This window comes from Octopus bimaculoides, chromosome 6 (genome assembly GCF_001194135.2).
Source record: "Octopus bimaculoides isolate UCB-OBI-ISO-001 chromosome 6, ASM119413v2, whole genome shotgun sequence".
NCBI classification, from domain to species: Eukaryota; Metazoa; Mollusca; class Cephalopoda; order Octopoda; family Octopodidae; genus Octopus; species Octopus bimaculoides.
The window spans coordinates 3,495,045-3,514,506 of NC_068986.1; the positions used below are offsets into that span (position 1 = coordinate 3,495,045).

The 19,462-nt window shown below is 36.6% G+C and overlaps 1 protein-coding gene across 1 annotated transcript in view; it reads right to left on the reverse strand.

The window, feature by feature from the left end:
* The window catches only part of LOC106883006 (CWF19-like protein 2), a 42,527-nt gene extending 26,050 nt beyond the window's left edge, over positions 1 to 16,477 (reverse strand). Inside the window, exons 1-11 of the mRNA XM_014933869.2 lie at positions 16,324 to 16,477; positions 14,061 to 14,165; positions 12,315 to 12,419; positions 11,363 to 11,446; positions 9,559 to 9,678; positions 6,731 to 6,916; positions 5,000 to 5,612; positions 2,892 to 3,058; positions 1,560 to 1,760; positions 730 to 804; positions 547 to 612 (exon numbers count right to left, since the gene is read on the reverse strand). Of these exons, the coding sequence (XP_014789355.1) occupies positions 547 to 612; positions 730 to 804; positions 1,560 to 1,760; positions 2,892 to 3,058; positions 5,000 to 5,612; positions 6,731 to 6,916; positions 9,559 to 9,678; positions 11,363 to 11,446; positions 12,315 to 12,419; positions 14,061 to 14,165; positions 16,324 to 16,410 (1,809 nt within the window). The 5' untranslated portion in view covers positions 16,411 to 16,477. The remainder of the gene's footprint in view (positions 1 to 546; positions 613 to 729; positions 805 to 1,559; positions 1,761 to 2,891; positions 3,059 to 4,999; positions 5,613 to 6,730; positions 6,917 to 9,558; positions 9,679 to 11,362; positions 11,447 to 12,314; positions 12,420 to 14,060; positions 14,166 to 16,323) is intronic.
* Between the last annotated feature and the right edge of the window lie 2,985 nt (positions 16,478 to 19,462).

Below are 19,462 nucleotides of genomic sequence, written 5' to 3' on the forward strand. Positions count from 1 at the left end.
ATATATATATATATATATATATATATATATATATATATATATATACACAATTAGCTTCCACACTGTTTCAATCAACCAAATTCACTTGCAGGGCATTGGTTTTTTGCATAAAACTATATAATAAAAGTCACAGAGGTCCTCTGGCAGCCCCTCCATAGGGTCTTATCAGAAGCAACCCTCATTAGACCTTCTGACTGGATTTCTAAGTGCAACCAACTGAGAATATAGATATTATCCAACCATTTCAATCTTGGTCTATTGGCTTGATTTGAAGAATCTGTCTTGCAATTCATTCCTGTAACATTCTAATCGATTGTACTAGAACTGTGACCTCTCAGTGCAGAGAAGTAGTGGTTCAGCCTGGAGAGCATCTCTGGTCTCCAAGCTACACACCCTGTTGAGCTGATAACAACTAAACTAATCGATGAAAAGAAGGTAGCAGTAGAAATGGTTGATAGTGAAATATCAGTGTTTCAACAATGACAGAGATGATGACAGTAGACATTACATAACTTAGAAAAATCAATATTTCCCATGTTAGCTTACCCTGACAGCAAGTCGAGCAAACATACTGTTCTGGTTTTCTGCTATGCTCATTTTTTCATGTTGGACCTAAAATTAAACAAAAGGCAATGTTAACAAAACAGACATTTTCAAGACATCTCTGAAATTTCATACAAATAAGAGTTTTGTAATAAATATTGAATAACATGAAATTAAGAATCTTACTAAATTCTTCAAATCAAACTTGTCGTCATCATGGAAATATTTCTGACGTTGTCCTTCTTTGGTGTGCGTCTCAATCTGGAAATATTGCAAAAAGAAAATATGGTTTTCTCAGTCACATAAAATAAACCAATTTTTCACTAAGAATAATGTTGATGTCAGGATAAATTCACCCAGGATCTGTTAAAACTCAGATAGAATGGTGGCTGAACAATATCTGAATTGCTATCCCTGATGGTACAGTTGCTTTCCCTTCAGTTCTTATGTTCGATGGCCATTTTGACCATGTAGCTATCAATTTCAGCACATATAAAGCAGAATATTGAGGTTAAACATATATATGGATGTATGCATGGGTGTATGTCACAATCATCATCATCATCATCATTTAATGTCCTTTTTCCATGCTGACATAGGTTGGATGATTTGACAGGAACTAGTCTATTTTGGCATGGTTTCTATGGGTGGATGCACTTCCTAACACCAACCACATTACAGAATGTAATGAGTGCTTTTTACGTGGCACCAATCAGCAGTGCTTTTTATGTGGCACCAATCAGCAGTGCTTTTTATGTGGCACCAATCAGCAGTGCTTTTTATGTGGCACCATCACCCACACCAATGCTTTTTATGTGGCACCTTGGTTTTAGGATCTTAATTCCATTGTGGTGGGCTGGTCTTCTTGAGTACAGCAATGCGCCACATATCTTGTCCACTGTCATCTCCTTTGTATGTGTGTGTAATTACAACAATACACTCTCCTATCAGTGTTGAATCAACAAAAAGTTACATGTATTTCAATGATATGAAGTAAAAACACACAAAAAACATACTAGTTTTTTCCGTTTTTTCTTTCCTACTGGCACATTGTCTTTAGAGTCCATAATTGGCCAAGCAACACCACTACGGTCAACATGTGTTAGAAGGACATCTTCTGCTTGAGTTTTGCCTGGGCACTTTTTCACTGCCTGCTGGTTTCGAGACCGAGCCTCTTTTGCAGCATTCAATAAGGCTTGTAATTCGACCATTAGATCCTGAAATTTAAAAAAAAAAAGTACTTTTAATGTCTACTTTTTCAAAGCTAGTTCAAACAGTTTTGACAGGAAATATACTCAGCTAAAAGATATAATGAAATGGTTTCTGCTAACAGATTTGGCTGTATAACCATCTAAGGTAGAGGTTCTCAATCATTGTTTTTTATTCATGGATACCTTTGATTATTATTTTATTCTGGTGGACCCCCATAGCCATTCAATGTTTAAAAACTAATTTTATAGATACTTCTTTCAAAATTACTATTTTGTTTTTCGCACATTAACTTGTGTAGGTAGAATTATGTAAAATGTTGGAGAAAGAAACCCAGCTGTTTCCTGCAATACATACCAATACATACATCGAAAGCAAACTTTTGCATGGACCCTAAAATACTACTGCAGATCCCCAATTTACTATTTCACTTGTGCGGCCCCCCCTTTGCTTTCTATTTTATTCTGATGGACCCACAGAGCCATTTGATGTTTAAGAACTAGTTTTATAGATACTTCTTTCAAAATTCTTATTTTGTTTTTCAGACATTAACTTGTGTAGGTTGAACTCTGTAAAATGTCAGGGAAAGAAACCTAGCTGTTACTTGCAATAACCTACCAATACATACATTTAAAACAAAATTTTTTCAGGAGCCTTTGAAATATTATAATGGATCCTCAATTTACTATGTTGTTGCGTGGACACCCCACCCAACTCTTATATGGACCCCGGTTGAGAACCACTGATCTAAGGTTCTGATAACAGATTTGGTTATATAGCCATCAAAGTTATGCACTGAAGTACCAGTTATGCACTGGGGTCGATGTAATCAACTTAATCCCTTTGTCTGTCCTTGTTTGTCCCCTCTATGTTTAGCTCCTTGTGGGCAATAAATAAATAAGAATCCTTAACATGCAGGAGAAAAACGCTTAGTACCATTTCTTTTGGCTTTACGTTCTCAGTTCAATGCTTTCAGGATCAATAAAATTAAGGATTAGTTGAACACCGGAGTCAATGTAATAAACATTCTCCCATCCCTAAAATTGCTGGCCTTGTACCAAAATTCTAAACCAATATTATGCCATATTTGAACATCTGTTTCTATTATCTAATCTTAAATTAGAAATACTCGTTCTTACATCATCACCCATAAGTTCAGCTCGAAGAATTTTAGCCGATAAATCATTCATCTGATCTTCAGTGAGGATGACAGGAACTTCTTCTTCATTTTTCATGTCCTTCTCTTTTTCTCTGTCATCTCCATCACTGGCAGAAGACAATGAACTGCTGCTACTAGAGCTGGAACCTTATCAGAACAAAAGAGAATAAAAAAATTTTTAAATACTAAATTAATCTAATTTTTTATTAAAATATTATAGAAAACAAAGCTTTCTGGTTCAAAGAAATTGAAAGAATATTATGATTGGTGTTTTTCTGATTTTTTAACAAAAATAACCTCAATCAGCTTTCTCTTTGGAAAGAGGTTTCAATAATATTCACATCAATACTCAGCATGGCTCAGTGGTTAGAGCATTGAGCTTACAATTGTGAGGTTGTGAATTGAATTCCAGGCTGTGTGTTGTGTTCTTGAGCAAGACACTTTATTTCACATTGCTTCAGTTCACTCAGTTGTAGAAATGAGTGCCAAGCTCTGTCAGCCTTTGCCTTTTAATTGGACGACAACCACCTTGCTCAGATTTGTGCCTCAGAGGGGAACTTTCTAGGTTCAATTCCATGGTCATTCATGACTGAAGGGGGTCTTTACCTTTTACTCAGCACAAGCAGGACCTGACAGCCACATGGTTTGGGACTGGCTCTTCAGGTTGATCAATACCTTATGAGTGACATGTGGTAAATGATGGAAGCCCATAAGCCTTATAAGCATTTGTTTATAATATGCATGGCATTAGGAAGGGCATCCAGCTGTAGAAACTCTGCCAAATCAGACTGGAGCCTGGTGTAACCACCTGGTTCACCAGTCCTTAGTCAAATCGTCCAACCCATGCTAGCAAGGAAAGCGGACGTTAAACCATGATGATGATGATGTATCATGTGCACAACTACTTTTGTGTATAATATACAATGACCTTTCATATTGATACTATGATGTCTAGGAAAAAAAAATCAGTGATCAAATTTATTGTAATTGTTGTTTAGAAGATATTGTAAAACTTCATGCATCTTCAAAACAAAACCAAATTCAAAAGTGATTGTTGGTCTTTACTTAAAGTAAAGTGTAAAAACATACCCCCAGGAAAGTCAATCAGTGAAAAGCCACTCAATACAGGTGATTATAAAAAAAACATGATACAAAATGCAAGTACTTTCATTATACTTCCATTTAAGGCGATGAGCTGACAAAATAATTAGCTTGCCGGACAAAAAGCTTAGCAACATGTCTTTTGGTTTTATATTCTGAGTTCAAATTCTTTTGAGGTAGACTTTGCTTTTTATCATTTCAGAATCAATGAAAGAAATACCAATGTAATCGACTGGCCCCAACCCAACAAATGTCAGGCCCTGTACCTATATTAGAAAGAATTATATTTTCATTTAAATACTTTCATTAATGAATATTTTCATTCTTTCTACAGAAAAATATACAGCAACTGTTTGACATAATATTTGCAGTATTTCAGGAACAAAGGTTTGAGTTTATATTCATCTTTCAATATCAACAGTATCTATGTATTTTCTTTATCTATTTAATCTTCACATCTATTACATTAAAGTGTTAATAACAGATTCCTGTGGTGTAAAAAGAAAAAAATCTGTCATGCTGTGGAAAGGGGATTGTAAAAGTGTGTATGCAAAAGAGAGAGAGAGAGAGAGAGAGAAAAATTCAAATAAATGCTACTGTCATGTGTACACATACACACATATGAATGCTGTTGACACACACACACACAGCAGACACTTAGCTGTGTGTATGTGTTTGTGACAGAGTGGGATGTATGTGTAAATGCATGCATAACATCTAAATTTGTGTGTGGGAACAAAAAGAGGACTTTTTACAAAAAATATTGCTTATCCACAAGTTATAAAAAAGTTTAAAATATTCCAAGATATGACATTACATACTGATCAGTTAAGTTTTAAATTCCTATTTTTGGATCTATATATTATACTAGACTGCATCCAATGATTGATACATATAAGGAAAATTCACTGGAGCTTTATATCTCTGTATCCCAAAGGTATGAAAGGATAAGGAAAAAAACAATACTAGTGAAAATTTATATCCTACCAGAAGAATATTTTCTTTCCCTTCCAGGCTTACTTCCGCCTCTAGATCTTTCCTCATCTTTTTTCACAACTTTCAAATTGATAGATGGCTGTGATGTATTCTGTTTTTTCCACCGTGGAACACCGCTGGCATTACATGGCATTACATTGCCACGGCTCTTAGAAGTCTCGGAATCTTCATGCTCACCGGGCTTCATAAACTGAGATCTTTTACTGTCACTTGGTTTGGAACAATAACCTGAATCTCTGCTGGAATGTTCCATAGAAGTTTTATAAGAGCTTCGAGATGACTGGTAGATATTACTGTCCTGAGATTTGTCATGGTGATAAGAGCTAGGTGACTTGGAGCGATATTTCTGACTGGAATTGTCCATATTTTTATCATAAGAACCATGTTTATAACTGTCCTCCGATTTTGATTGAGTATCTGAATAATATTTATTAGGAGACTCAGGAGATCTGAACATGTTTCTTCTGTCTCCAAATCTCTCCCTATTTCTACTTGAAAATTCATGAGATTTCTTCGATTCCGTACATCTATACTGCTGGGAACCGTGCTTCTCTCTTTCAAGTTTTTCTGCTTTTTTCATCAGTGATTCTAGTTTTCTCAAAGACTTAAAAGAAAAGAAAAAGAAAGAAATCAATAAAAAAAAAAATCAATGAAAATAACAAACATCATCATCATCATTTTAATGTATTCTTTTCCTTGCTTGCATGAGTCAGACAGAGTATATTAAGGCAGATTTTTTACAGTTGGGTGCCCTTCCTGTCACCAACCTCCACCTGTTTCCAAGCAAGGTAATATTTCTCCATGACCAGACATGTTCTTACAGAATAGTGGAAATGAATGGCATTCTTTATATGGCAGTGACAATCATTTTATAATTATTGTGGAAAATCAAGATAAAGAAACACACACACATCTATTTCTATCTTCCTATTTCTGTCACACTCTAACCTTTCATCATCTGATACTGGATCACCTTCTCCAATGCACCTCTGTTATAGCAAGACACTTGTTTCTGCCTCTTAGTCTCTTTGTCACCCTTTAACCTTTCATCCACTGATACAAGTCCCCCTCCTCAAATGCCCCTGCTCCTCTCATAATTCCTTGTCTTGCAAGTTACTTGGTGACCCTGCCAGCACTGGTGCCATGTAAAATGCATACCATCCACACTGTAAAGTGGTTGGCATTTAGAAGGGCATCTAGGTGTAAAAATCATGCCCAAACTAGCCTCACCTGTGCTAGAACCACATAAAAAAGCACTGAGTCTGCTCTGCAGAGAGGTTGGTGTTAGGAAGGGCATCGAGTTATAAAAACCATGCCAAACAGACAGAGTAGCGTAGGGTAGTTTTCCTACCTGGCCACCTCCTGTGAACCGTTCTACCCATGCACGCATGGAAGAAGGACGTTAAATGATGATGATGATGTGTGTGTGTGTGTGTGTATATATATCTATATGTATGTATGTATATGCTTATATACATGACATGACAGACTTCTCTCAGTTTACATCTACTGAATCCACTCCCAAGGCTTGGTCACCCTGGAGTTGTAGTAGAAGACACTTGCCCAAGGTGACAAACATATGGACTGAACCTGGAACCATATGGTTGGCAAGCCACAACAGCCATGCCTCCACCTATTGAAATAATAATTTAAACTAATAATACAAAATATAAAATTCCAATGAAGAATTGCAAATTCCACAACATTAATGAAAGCACTTACCCCCCATCTTTCTGCAACGACATCTTCCAAACTCTGACCAGTCTCTTCAGCTTGCTCCTGACATCTTTTGTAAGATTTCCTCAGCCAAGAAATGTGAGGCACTGCTGTTTCTTTTTTATCTTCTTCTGGTAATCCTGTTCCACCATCTTTCCAAAATGGGTTTAGTTCTCGCTCTTGTTGTACAGACTATTAAAATTTATAATAATGATAATAATAATAATAATAATAAGAAGAAGAAGAAGAAGAAGAAGAAGAGGAAGAGGAAGAGGAAGAAGAAGAAGAAGAAGAAGAAGAAGAAGAAGAAGAAGAAGAAGAAGAAGAGTGGTTTCAAATTTTGCCACAAGGGCAGCAATTTTGGGGGAGGGGATGAGTCGATTGCATCAACCCCAGTGTGTAACTGGTACTTAATTTATTGACCCCGAAAGGATGAAAGGCAAAGTTAACCTCGGCAGAATTTGAACTCAGAGCGTAGTGGCAGACGAAATACAGCTAAGCATTTCGCCTGGCATGCTAACAATTCTGCCGTCACACCACCTTATTATAATAATAATAATAATAATAATAATAATAATGATAATAAATAAATAAATGTTCATAGAGTTCTGACATGAAGTAGTTGTATGCAGTCAACTTAATGTGACAGTCCCATGAAGGGAATAATACTACTGCTATTGAGCCCTAGGAAGCTGCACTGCTTTCTGTCAGCCTTGATACATTTCCTGTGTTCTTATGGTTACAAGGGGGAGACAAGCACCTCCACCCAGCTAAGCCTGCATCCAAGGACAGGTTTCTGAGTCTTTGCTCATCATCAGTCTGGAGTAGCATGACCTGCTAGTCGAAGATGCCTGTCAAGCTCTTGTAAACATATAATAATTCTAGGACACGGGAATAATTCTTGTAAACATAAGGACACAGGAAATGTGTCAAGGCCGACAGGAAGCAGTGCAGCTTCCTAGGTCTAACCAACAGTAGTATTATTCCCTTCAGGGGACTGTCACATTAAGTTGACAGCATACAACTACTTCATTGTATCACAACTGCATAAATCTCTCTGAGAGATTTAGAAAGGTACTATTTCAAGTTCTGACATGTTTTGATACTTATAACGATATTGGTAATATCTATAAAAGAATAAAAAAAAAATCTGTGGATTTGGGTGGGGGGGGGGTCTTGTTTTTTTGTCTTTTTTCTTTTGCTTTCTTTTTCTTTTTATTTAGCCATGAGGCAAAATTTGAAGTCAGAACATAACATCTTAAAACAACAAATAGTAAAAATAAATTAAAATATATATCTTTTATTCATCTTTTATCTTGTTTCTGCCATTTGGCTGCAACCATGCTGGAGCACACCACCTTGAAGGGTTTTAGCCAAACAAATCAACTGAAGGACTTATTTTTTTAAAGCCTAGTACTTATGCTATCGGTCTCTTTTGCCAAACCGCTAAGTTACGGAGACATAAACACACCAACACGAGTTGTTAAGCAGTGGTGGGGGGACAAGCACAGACACAAAGACACACACACACACAGATATGTACATACATAAACACATACACACACACACACACATATATATATATATCCTCAACCATATCATTTAACGTCCGTTTTCTATGCTGGCATGGGTTGGACGGTTTGACTGAGGACTGGCAAGCCAATAGGCTGCACCAGGCTCCAATCTGATCAGGTAAGGTTTCTAAAGCTGGATGCCCTTCCTAACACCACCACTCTAAGAGTGTAGTGGGTGCTTTTTATGAGCCACCGGCACAGGAGCCAATCAGGGGACACTGGCATTGACCATGTTCGGATGGTGCTTTTTACATGCCATCAGCACGGGAGCTAATCAGGGTTGGACAGTTTGACTGAAAACTGGGGAGCTGGGGGAGCTGCACCAGGTTCCAATCTAATCTGGCAAGGTTTCTACAGCTGGATGCCCTTCCTAACACCAACCACTCCAAGAGTGTAGTGGGTGTTTTTTGTGCTACCAGCATGGGTGCCAGTCAGACGGCACTGGCATTGGTTCAGCAGGTCTTCGCAAGCACAGCATATCACCCAACGATTGAAGAGTGCTTTCAACAGGCCAGTTACATGACACTGGCATCAGCCGTGACTACAATCTCATTTGACTTGCCGGGTCTTCTCAAGCACAGCATATCTCCAAAGGTTTCAGTTGCTTGTCATTGCTTCTGTGAGGCGCAACATTCGAAGGTCATGCTTCACCACCTCGTCCCATGTCATCCTGAGTTTTACTCTTCTACAGGTTCTTTCCGCCATTAGAGTGAGACAATTTTTCACACAGCTCTCCTCATCCATATGCATCACATGACCATACCAGTACAGTCATCTCTCTTGCACACCACATCTGATGCTTCTGATGTTCAACTTTTCTCTCAGCCCGTCGTATATATGTATGTGTATATATATATATGTGTGTGTGTGTGTGTGTGTGTGTGTGTGTGTGTGTGTGTATGTGTTTGTGTGTCTGTGTTTGTCCCCCCAACATCGCTTGACAACCAATGCTGGTGTGTTTAGGGCCCCCTTAACTTAGCAGTTCGGCAAAAGAGACCGACAGAATAAGTACTAGGCTTACAAAGAATAAGTCCTGGGGTCGATTTGCTCGACTAAAGGCGGTGCTCCAGCATGGCCACAGTCAAATGACTGAAACAAGCAAAAGAGTAAAAGAGTATTCCTGTAGAATCATTCTTTTATAGAAACCAATGTAGAAGAGATATCAAAAAATCATTAGGAGGAGAGGAAAAAATGGAAAGATTATTAAAAAATTTAGTTAAAATTTTTAATTAGGAAAATCTAGCTCATTTTCTTTTTTACCTCTAATTTTTTCTTCTCTTCTTCCTTCTTAGCATTTTTCAGCTTGTTTTGTTCTTGTCTGATTTGGTAACGGCTTACAGTCGGTAATGCTTCAAATCCCATTTCCATCCAGTTGTCTCTCTAGATAATAAAATACACAAATATATATATGTGTGAGTGTGTGTGTGTGTGTATGTGTATGTGTGTGTGTGTATATATATATATATATATATATATATATATAGACAGAGAGAGACAGACAGACAGAGACAGAAAGAGATATATAGATAGATGGATGGATGGATGGATAGATATAGATATTTAAGCCTATATGGGTTACGAGCTTAAAATATCGGGTGGTGTGGGTTATGGTCTTGTCACCTGCATCGTAAATCAGGTAGGAATCATACCCAATGACTGGTGTAGCAGTACCATAGTCAACTGCTACAAAGGTAAAGGTGATGCTTTAGATACAAATAACTACAGGAGTATCAAATTGCTGGATCAGGTGATGAAGGTCATGGAGAGGGTCATAGCCCAACTAATTAGGGAGAGAGTTAGCCTAGATGAGATGCAGTTTGGGTTCGTGCCAGGGAAAAGCACCACTGATGCTATATTTCTGGTAAGGCAGCTGCAGGAGAAATACCCAGCCAAGGATAAGCCTCTGTACTTGGCTTCTGTTGATTTGGAGAAAGCCTTTGACAGAAGTCCCCAATCCCTTATCTGGTGGGCGATGCAGAAACTAGGGGTAGACAAATGGTTGGCAAGAGCTGTACAGGCTCTGTATAGGGATGCTGTCAGTCAGGTGAAGGTTGGCAACGAGTATAGTGAAGAAGTCTGGGTAGAAGTAGGGTATCCATCAAGGATCAGTCCTCAGCCCTCTCTTATTCATCATAATCTTTCAGGCAATAACAAAGAGATTGTGAAGGTACCTGTAGAAGGGGTTAGGGTTAGGAAGATGTGGGATGAAGCAGTGAGAAAGGATCTTCAAACACTGAGCCCCACTGAAGAAATAAGAAGGGACCAGGAGATGTGGCGATTTGCTGTACTTGATAAGACATTTTAAGCTAAGTAAAATTGCTATCTTCCACATATACAGGCTTGTCCTTTCAGGTGTGAGTGCCACTTAAAAAGCACCCATGCCGGTGTTGCGTTAATACACCTGTACCAGTGCAGTGTAAACACACCCATGCAGGTGGCATGTAAAAAGCACCCAGCACACTATGATAAGTGATTGGCATTAGGAAGGAGATCCAACTGTAGAAACCATGTCAAAGCAGACAGTTGGAGACTGGACAGCTCCCTGCTAGCCAGCTCCTTGTCAAACCATCCAACCCATGCCAGCATGGAGAGTGGATGTTAAACGATGATGATGATGATGATGATAAATGAGTACTGTTTCTTTGATATATTCTTCTTTATGTAGAAAGAATAGAGTTATGAAAATTAAAGACAATAAACTGAATCATAACCATTAACCCTTACTATGCTAATTAAATTTTTCCTGGTGATGTAACATGTACCATATGATGTAATCATATACAAATCAGTTCTTGCAACTTTTTTCTATTTGCCAGTAAATGTAAAAGGTGTGCACTATATCATATGAAATGTGAAGAATTCTTGAAAATACCCAGCTATCAAAAACAAATAAACTCAGTTCTCATGCCTCAAGTGTATATGAACAGAACTGAGTATACTCAGTTCCCATGCAGTAAGAGTTAAGCATAATTAATTAAACAATACATTTTCTCCAAATATTTCAAAACCTTTGAGGTCTTGTGCTCACCTAGGAATAAAAGGGTTAAGAAAGTAAGAACCATACCTTTAAAGGTGCATCTGAAGATGGATTTGTTGCAGGAACTGCAGCAGGTTTTTTAACCCACTTGCCTTCATTATCAGAGCTTTCCTTTATAAATACATAAACAATTTCTTTGTTTTTATCTCAAATCAATGTGAGACAGTAAAAAAATAACTAAAATAAAATCAAAATTTAGTTACATGTAGTGTAAAGATGAAAAGCATTAAATAAGATTGTCCAACAAATTTTCAGTTTCCATAACATTCAACAACAAAGTCAACTGATCTTTACTACAAATATATTGATTACAAAATTTAAAATTAGTCTTTAATGTGCACCTCAGCATTTGATGGAAATTCAGAAATAGGTAAGGTTTGACAACAGGGAATGCATCTGGTTATTAAAAATCTTCCCAAGTAAACTCTGTCCAACCCATGTAGGCTTGGAAAAGTAAATGTCAAAGAGGATGACAATGATCCATTTACAAAAGAAAGCCCAGTGTCCATGATCATCTTCAGAGATTCTGAGATTAGTAACAAGAAGGGAGAAAGTTAGTCTCAGACCCAAATCCTGGCCCAAATGCTTACAACACAATGAATTCAACAAAAGGCATTTAAAGCCAAGTGGTGGTGTTAATTTGGGCAATAGATGAAGTCTACCAACCAAAATCAGGAACAGTCATTTTACCGAGCTTCTATATCATTTCCATTTACTAAATTTCACTCAAGATTTTTAATTAACCCAAAACTTTAAAAGAAGACACTTGCCCAAGGTGTCAGACAAATGAATTGAACCTGAAATCACAGAGTTGTGAAGTGAGGTTCTTAACCACACAGCCATACCTGTAGTCAGTGATAACATCTGACTAGTTGTTTAGCAGTAAGTGGCCAGTTACAGCAACAGTTTTATAAATAGCAACTGGCCTATTTCACAAAGTGACAACGACACATCTTTAGAAAGATAACTTAACACTTACAGAATCGGATGATTCTGAATCACGGTGCTGTTTCTTCTCTTTTTTATGTTTCTTCTTTTTTTTCTTCTCTTTCTTTGATTTCTTTGATTTGGTTTTGTGTTCACTCTGCAACATTATAAAAATTTAAGGATTAAAAAAACTGACAATCTGTTGGTTATAATGACAAGGGCTTCAGATGATCCAATCAATGTTGTAAGAGCCTGCTCATGAAATTAACATGCAAGTGGTGGAGCACACCACAGACACACAGACCCTTAATATAGATTCATCATGACACAGAATGTGACAAGGCTGGCCCCTTTCGAATTACTGGTACAACTCACTTTTGCCAGCTGAGTGGACTGGAGCAATGTGAAATAAAGTGTCTTGCTCAAGGACACAATGTGACACTAAGAGTTGAATTCATGATCTTACAACCATGAACCAAATACCACCAATCCACGTGACTTCATCATCATCATCATCATCATCGTTTAACGTTCGCTTTCCATGCTAGCATGGGTTGGACGATTTGACTGAGGACTGGTGAAACCGGATGGCAACACCAGGCTCCAATCTAAATTTGGCAGAGTTCAGGATTCAAATTTGAGGTTTAAGATGTAACAAAATACCATTCTCAAGATAGAGATAATTTGAGACAGAATTATCACTATGTATCATGTACTGCACAGGCACTTTTACTTATTTCTTTATTGCCCCCAAGGGGCTACACACAGAGGGGACAAACAAGGACAGACAAACAGATTAAGTGGATTATATCGACCCCAGTGTGTAGCTGGTACTTATTTAACCAACCCCAAAAGGATGAAAGGCAAAGTCGACCTCGGCGGAATTTGAACTCAGAACGTAGCGACAGGCGGAATACCGCTAAGCATTTCGCCCGGCGTGCTAACGTCTCTGCCAGCTCGCCGCCTTTTTTTTCTTATTTCTTTATTACCCACAAGGGGCTACACACAGAGGGGATAAACAAGGACAGACAAAGGGATTAAGTCGATTACATTGATTAATAATACAAATAAAAAGTGTAAATCATAGACAAATGAACAATAGTAGTTAGCAGTAAAAGTAACCATGAAATTTGTTCCAATGCTCAAAGAGCTTTGTAGAAGTTATTGATAGCTTCTTTCATCTAGGTAATCTAATTACCAGTGGAAGAAGGTGTTCCAGAAGTATAGTGTCTACAGTGGAGAATGAATAGGAAAATGTTTATGAGAATATTACCTCTACAGACAACAAAGGCATTCTCTCTCTTTCTTTGAGTGAAGGGTAGATTGTATGATGTTTGTGTACAAAATGCAAAGTTGTATGGTAGCAAAACCTAGGCATTGAATATGAAGAAAATATAAGGACCAGAAAGAGATGAAGCAAGCATGTTGTGTTAGATGAGTAATGTTAGTGTACACAATCAATGGACCACATGTGAGCCAAGAGAGAAAAACTGTATATACAAGATGTCAGATGGAGTGTGCAAGACAAAAGACTGATCTGATATAAACATGTAATGAGCATGGAAGATGACAGCTAGATAAAGAAGAGTGACATATTTAAAGTAGAAGGAACATGAGAAAGAGGAAAACTAATGAAGATAATAGGAGAAAGTGTTGGAAGCTGAACAGAGGATGATGAACTTCATAAAGAAAAGGACAAAATGGTCACAACAAAAAATGGGAGCCTATGTTGACAAAGACCATACAATAATCCAAGCAAGTATGGAAAAACAGACATAAGATGATGATGATTGCTTACTTGTTTATCAATTCTCTCCAATACAGATGGCAACATCCAGTCATCATATCCTTTCTGTTTTGCAATTTCCTTTTTTCTTTCAGCTTTTTCATAATCAGATTTTGCCTTTAAAAATAAAAAATTTGAAATTCAAAACAAAACAATAAAAGAGTCACTGTTAAAAAACTTCACTACCATTTCAAGTGACAATTCAATCAATTTTATTTTTACCTTTCACCTATGAAAATTCTGTTTCGTTTAATTTAACTACATATTGGGGATTTTAATCCAGAGGGTGTCCACAAAGTCTGGGTACATGGGGATTAACACATACTTTAAGAAATTATTATTTCTTATATTTAATTGTTTATGATATGATTTTATTTACTCCATGTACCCAGACTTTGTGGACACCCTGTAGCTTAACTCCACCTCCTGCCTTTTTGGAAACCTTTAGCAGAGTTACTCTATTGCAAGCATTAGGCCGAGGTCTCCAGTTTGAGACACCAAAAAGAGTCATAGTTACTGTGCTTTCTCTTCTGACAAAAACATATTTAAAAAAAAAAATTCACACAGAGTAACCAGAAGAAAACTAACCAAACCATAAGAGACAAAATGATTCAACGTAAAGATGTGATTATGGTTTAACCCTCTAACATTCAGATTAGTCAACCAAATGTAATGCATGTTTATTCACATTGTCTTGAATCAATCATGCATTATCTTGTAGCTTCAAAATTTTGATGATGGAATTGTTATTTTTAGAATGACATTGTAGGGAAGGTGTGAGAGGTTGGATCTAGATGGTTTAAATGCTAAAGGGTTAAAATTGCTACATTTTTCTGTAAGATTTAGAAACAATATCCACGCAACTACATGGTTTCAGCTTCAGCATCACTTGCACAAGTATCTTCTAATATAGCTCTAGATCAACCAACGATTTGCGAGTGAATCTGGTAGACAGAAACTGTGTAGAAGCCCATCATATTATATATATATATATATAATTTTTACGGCATAACTACAGAGTTCTACCCCACAGACTTTGGAAGGTCATAACTTTCAGAAAAATGAATATTTTTTAATGAAATTTTCTATGCATATTGTATTTATTATGTAGATCCCACTCGGTGGTGTTTCGGAGCAAGTCGTCCATAATTGTTTCATTTTTCTCTATTATGTGCGTATGTGCATCCGTAGATTTGTACTGAAGTAATATGCTGCTTCTGTTCTCTTCTACTTCTCTATTAGAAACGTTTACTTTGGAATTTACTTCTATTGAGAAAAAAAAATCGTGTGCATTTTATTTTTAACGTAAGTTTTCTTATGACGACTTCTCTCTTCTGCTTATTACTTCATTAGAAATCTACGGATGCACATACGCACATAATAGAGAAAAATGAAACAATTATGGACGACTTGCTCCGAAACACCACCGAGGGGGGAACGCTTCTCAAAAATAACCTGCAGTTGTTTCCTTCAAAATTCCTACATGCTCGAAATGTACATACATCAAGGTATATTTGTAGAAAATTTCACGAAAAAATATTAATTTTCATGGAAGTTAAGAAGAATTTAAGTGGACTCTGTTGGAATTTCCGAAAATTGTCCCCCACCCCCATTCCAAAACACTTTCACCGAACATTTTTGTATATTCGGAATCTACATAATAAATACAATATGGGGTAGAACTCTGTAGTTATGCCATTTTTACAATTGCTTTCCATGCTGGAAATAATACCGAGTACTTTTGCAGTCTCTTTTTGTTCCGAGTTCAAATTCCTCAGACGAGTACTGGTTCGATGTCCAAAACTTTGAGGCTGTGTGACTTTGTTAGAAAACAATAATATAATACTGATAACAATCAATCTAAAAACAAATCAAGCAATTTCGCAAATATAATCTCTGTACGAAGTTTACGATCAAAAGTTACCCGAAATTAAAATAATTCAGGACATTCGAAATGGAAAACAAATGTTATGGATTATCTTGGATATTTATATGAGAGGTTTGTATATATTTCAAAACGACTAATATACACACCTGAGAAAACAAACTTAATCTATAATAATTTTAAAAATTATTATTAATTACTAATATCATTAAATATTTAAATAATGTAATATTTTGTGGTTGGGGAAGTCTTTATTTACTAATTATTGATAAAACAGGTGACTGGGTCGATTGTCAATTTCAATGTGTATATTTGTTTCCCTTTATAGTTTTCAACTCTCACGGTTAAAATACAAAATAAGCGTTAATATTTTTCTAATGAAGACTTAACCTTTTTAATGACATCTTGCCGAGCCTTTCTCAACTGCTCCCGTTCTTCTTCGATCGCAAAACAACTTCTAAAAGCAATTGGTTCCATTTTCTCTGAATGTTTTCAACAGGAAATTCTTATCAAACCGGTGTAATAGTCTCCATTCTAAACGGTGTTTAGTGAAACATTGATACCAATTATATTTTACCGACAAGGGAAACTGAACATTTATTTCAGTTATTTCCCAAATGGTTTTTCTCCTTACGAAATTGATGGTTCTACAGGGTGTCCACAAGGTCTGGGTACATGGAGTAAATAAAATCATAACATAAACAATTAAATAATTTCTTAAAGTATGTGTTAATCCCCATGTACCCAGACTTTGTGGATACCCTGTACATTCTTGAGTGTTTTAATATTTTTTCTCTTAAGAGCTTTTTTTTTTTCAGCCATTCAACAACGATGCACTTTTGATGCTTATCATGAAATGAATAAGTTTATTTTTATACTAGCTTAAAAGCCACCCTCTTGTGGAGGGCTCTTCATTGGACCTTGGGCCCAACAATGACTCTTCATGTATTGAGTACGTATTAAATTTTATTAAACTTGACCAATATTTTTCAAGCAATGAACAATTTTCATCAAAACAATGAAATAATTTGTCAACTTGGAACTTATTGCAAAGCTGCAGGATAAACATTTTTTGTCTTCCCATTCAGGGGTCAGTACAATTTTTTTTTCCCGTCTAACCTCTCTCTCTCTCCCTCCCTCTCTTTCTGTTGATTGTTTTCTTTTCAATTATTACCATCACCAGTACCACCACCATTACCATAGACACACCATTCAGACTTCTGACGCCACCACCATCAATTCCTTTGACTTCACTGCCTTCCTCTTCACCACTGTCTTTCACATCGCTTACTATCACCGTTGTCCCTGACTGCTTCAGCTACCACCACCACCACCATTATCACCGGCACCTCTGCCTCTCTCACAACTACAGTTCATACTATTACTATTACCCCATTACCATCACAGCTATCAATCTACTAGCGTCTCTATGCCTACTATTACTCTCACCCAAACATGAGCAATAGTAGGAGCGTCAATGAATAGTGAGAGAGGGGATCAAAGTGTGACACACTGACACACAAAAATTAGTTTTCACATTTATTATATTAGATGTAACTAGACTTACTCTGGTAAAGTATTCACGGAATTGTTTGTCAGTTTGTAGAATAGGAATTCACAGTACTTATGCATGTATATATATTTAACCTAACTTCTGGACATATTTAATTGGAACTATCCAAACAATAGTAGTCAATTTACATGAGTAGAGGCTTTTTTTTTGTGTGATTAAAATGTAGGTTTTAAACCAATGCTAGTACAACCAGCTTTAGGAACCCTACTACAAATTGACCTGTTTCCTCAACAAGAAACGCCACTGACTACCAACTGCTGTTCCACCACACAACATCTAAACAGCATCTATTATTTTAAATCTTTCTCTCCTTTGAGTATCCGATACAACGGCTGTCGTAAAACTAGATCTAATAGAGAACTACTCTCCTATGTCAACTCACCAGTTTCACTTGACCTCAAGAAACTTCATGTAAACAAACTATTTGTATGCTGACACAGTCAAAACGATGTTTCTGACCATGTCTAGCTCTCAAACATCGGCTTTGCTTGTCATCTCTTTGACCAGTGGCTTTCTGTTAGGTATTACTATCATAGTACTCTCTCCAACCTACTCTCTGGTTTGTACCCAAGATTTAGCTTTGTGTACCACACATTTTTACCTCCATGCATCAGCAACTTACTTGTCATGTCCAGCAATGCCCACTCCAAGACAGATGATACCACACTTCATGTCTTCCTAACCTTCTATAGAAGTGATAAACAGGAAAGATAAATTGTAGTCTGATGCTGGCTGAAACTTTGCCAATCAGCTGGATAGCATTTTTACCTCTAGTAATAAATCAAATCATTGAAATTAATTACTCCAAGACAAAAGAAAAAAAAAACGTCAGTGTTGCCATATTTAATGTGGTGAGCATTGCCTAATAATGAGGGTTTATATGGGAAGGAAGACAACTTTGAGCATGTTTAGTTTTTTTTTAAAATTTTTTTATTTTTTAGACCACATTAGTGAAGAACTATTATTTGTGATTCTCTTATTAGTTCAGCTAGTAATTTCAAGTCTATGCTTCATTGACGAAGTCTAATCAGATTGAAACATACTGAAAATTATATTCTGTACTTCCTGAAAAGATTAAAATAGTTATTATGCTAATGTTGTATGTCACCACAATTATTTCCAATTTAGTGTTTAATGTCTAACACTAACTTAACTGTTTTCTACATAATCTAGGATATTTGTGTGTGTGTAGCAGCTGTATTATCTTAGATATGTGTGCAGTACTTCTGTGAGGGTTTCTCTTGTGAGTTGTTGAAAACCAGCTACAAACCAGGGCTGTTCATATATTTTCTGATTCTAAAGCAGCAGTTTTGACAGTCAGGGCTGGAATTAGGCTGGAAAGATCCTAAGCTATATAAAGTATGGAGAACCCCTTATTGAAAACATGTATGTCTTTTAATCCTTTTGAAACCCTAAGCTGTAGGGTTGTTCAGTTTATATCTAAATCCTACACAGTTGGCAGTGCCATAGCTGCATGGTTGCTTTAAAAGATCATCAGAATTTGTGAAATTTAGCATTAATTTCAGTGTTTTGTTGTTATTCATCAATGTGGAATTGTACGAGATTGTTTCTTTGCCCCATTTAAGAGCATTTTCAAAGTGTTTATTTATGGAAGCAGTGCATTCTGGCAAGAGGTGTCTAGACTGTATATAGATGACACTCCTTTTAAATCCTGAGAGATGAGTGGCAATAATTTAAAACTCATGTGGAGCTTCCCAGAATGTTCTGGCCAATGGAGTTGATATTCAGTTTGAAGTTCTGCATTTTAATTCCAAGACAAAAAAAAAAAAAAAATTTTATGAAAATAAGAGAAGTTCTAGAGGATTGCTATATTTGGAATGAGAATTTAAATGACAAGTTTGATTTAAGATTATGGCTTAGTAGGCATGGTGTGATAAGGAAAAGCAGGTAAACTGGACTGGATTGGATTGGATGATAAACCGTTTGTCAAGAAAG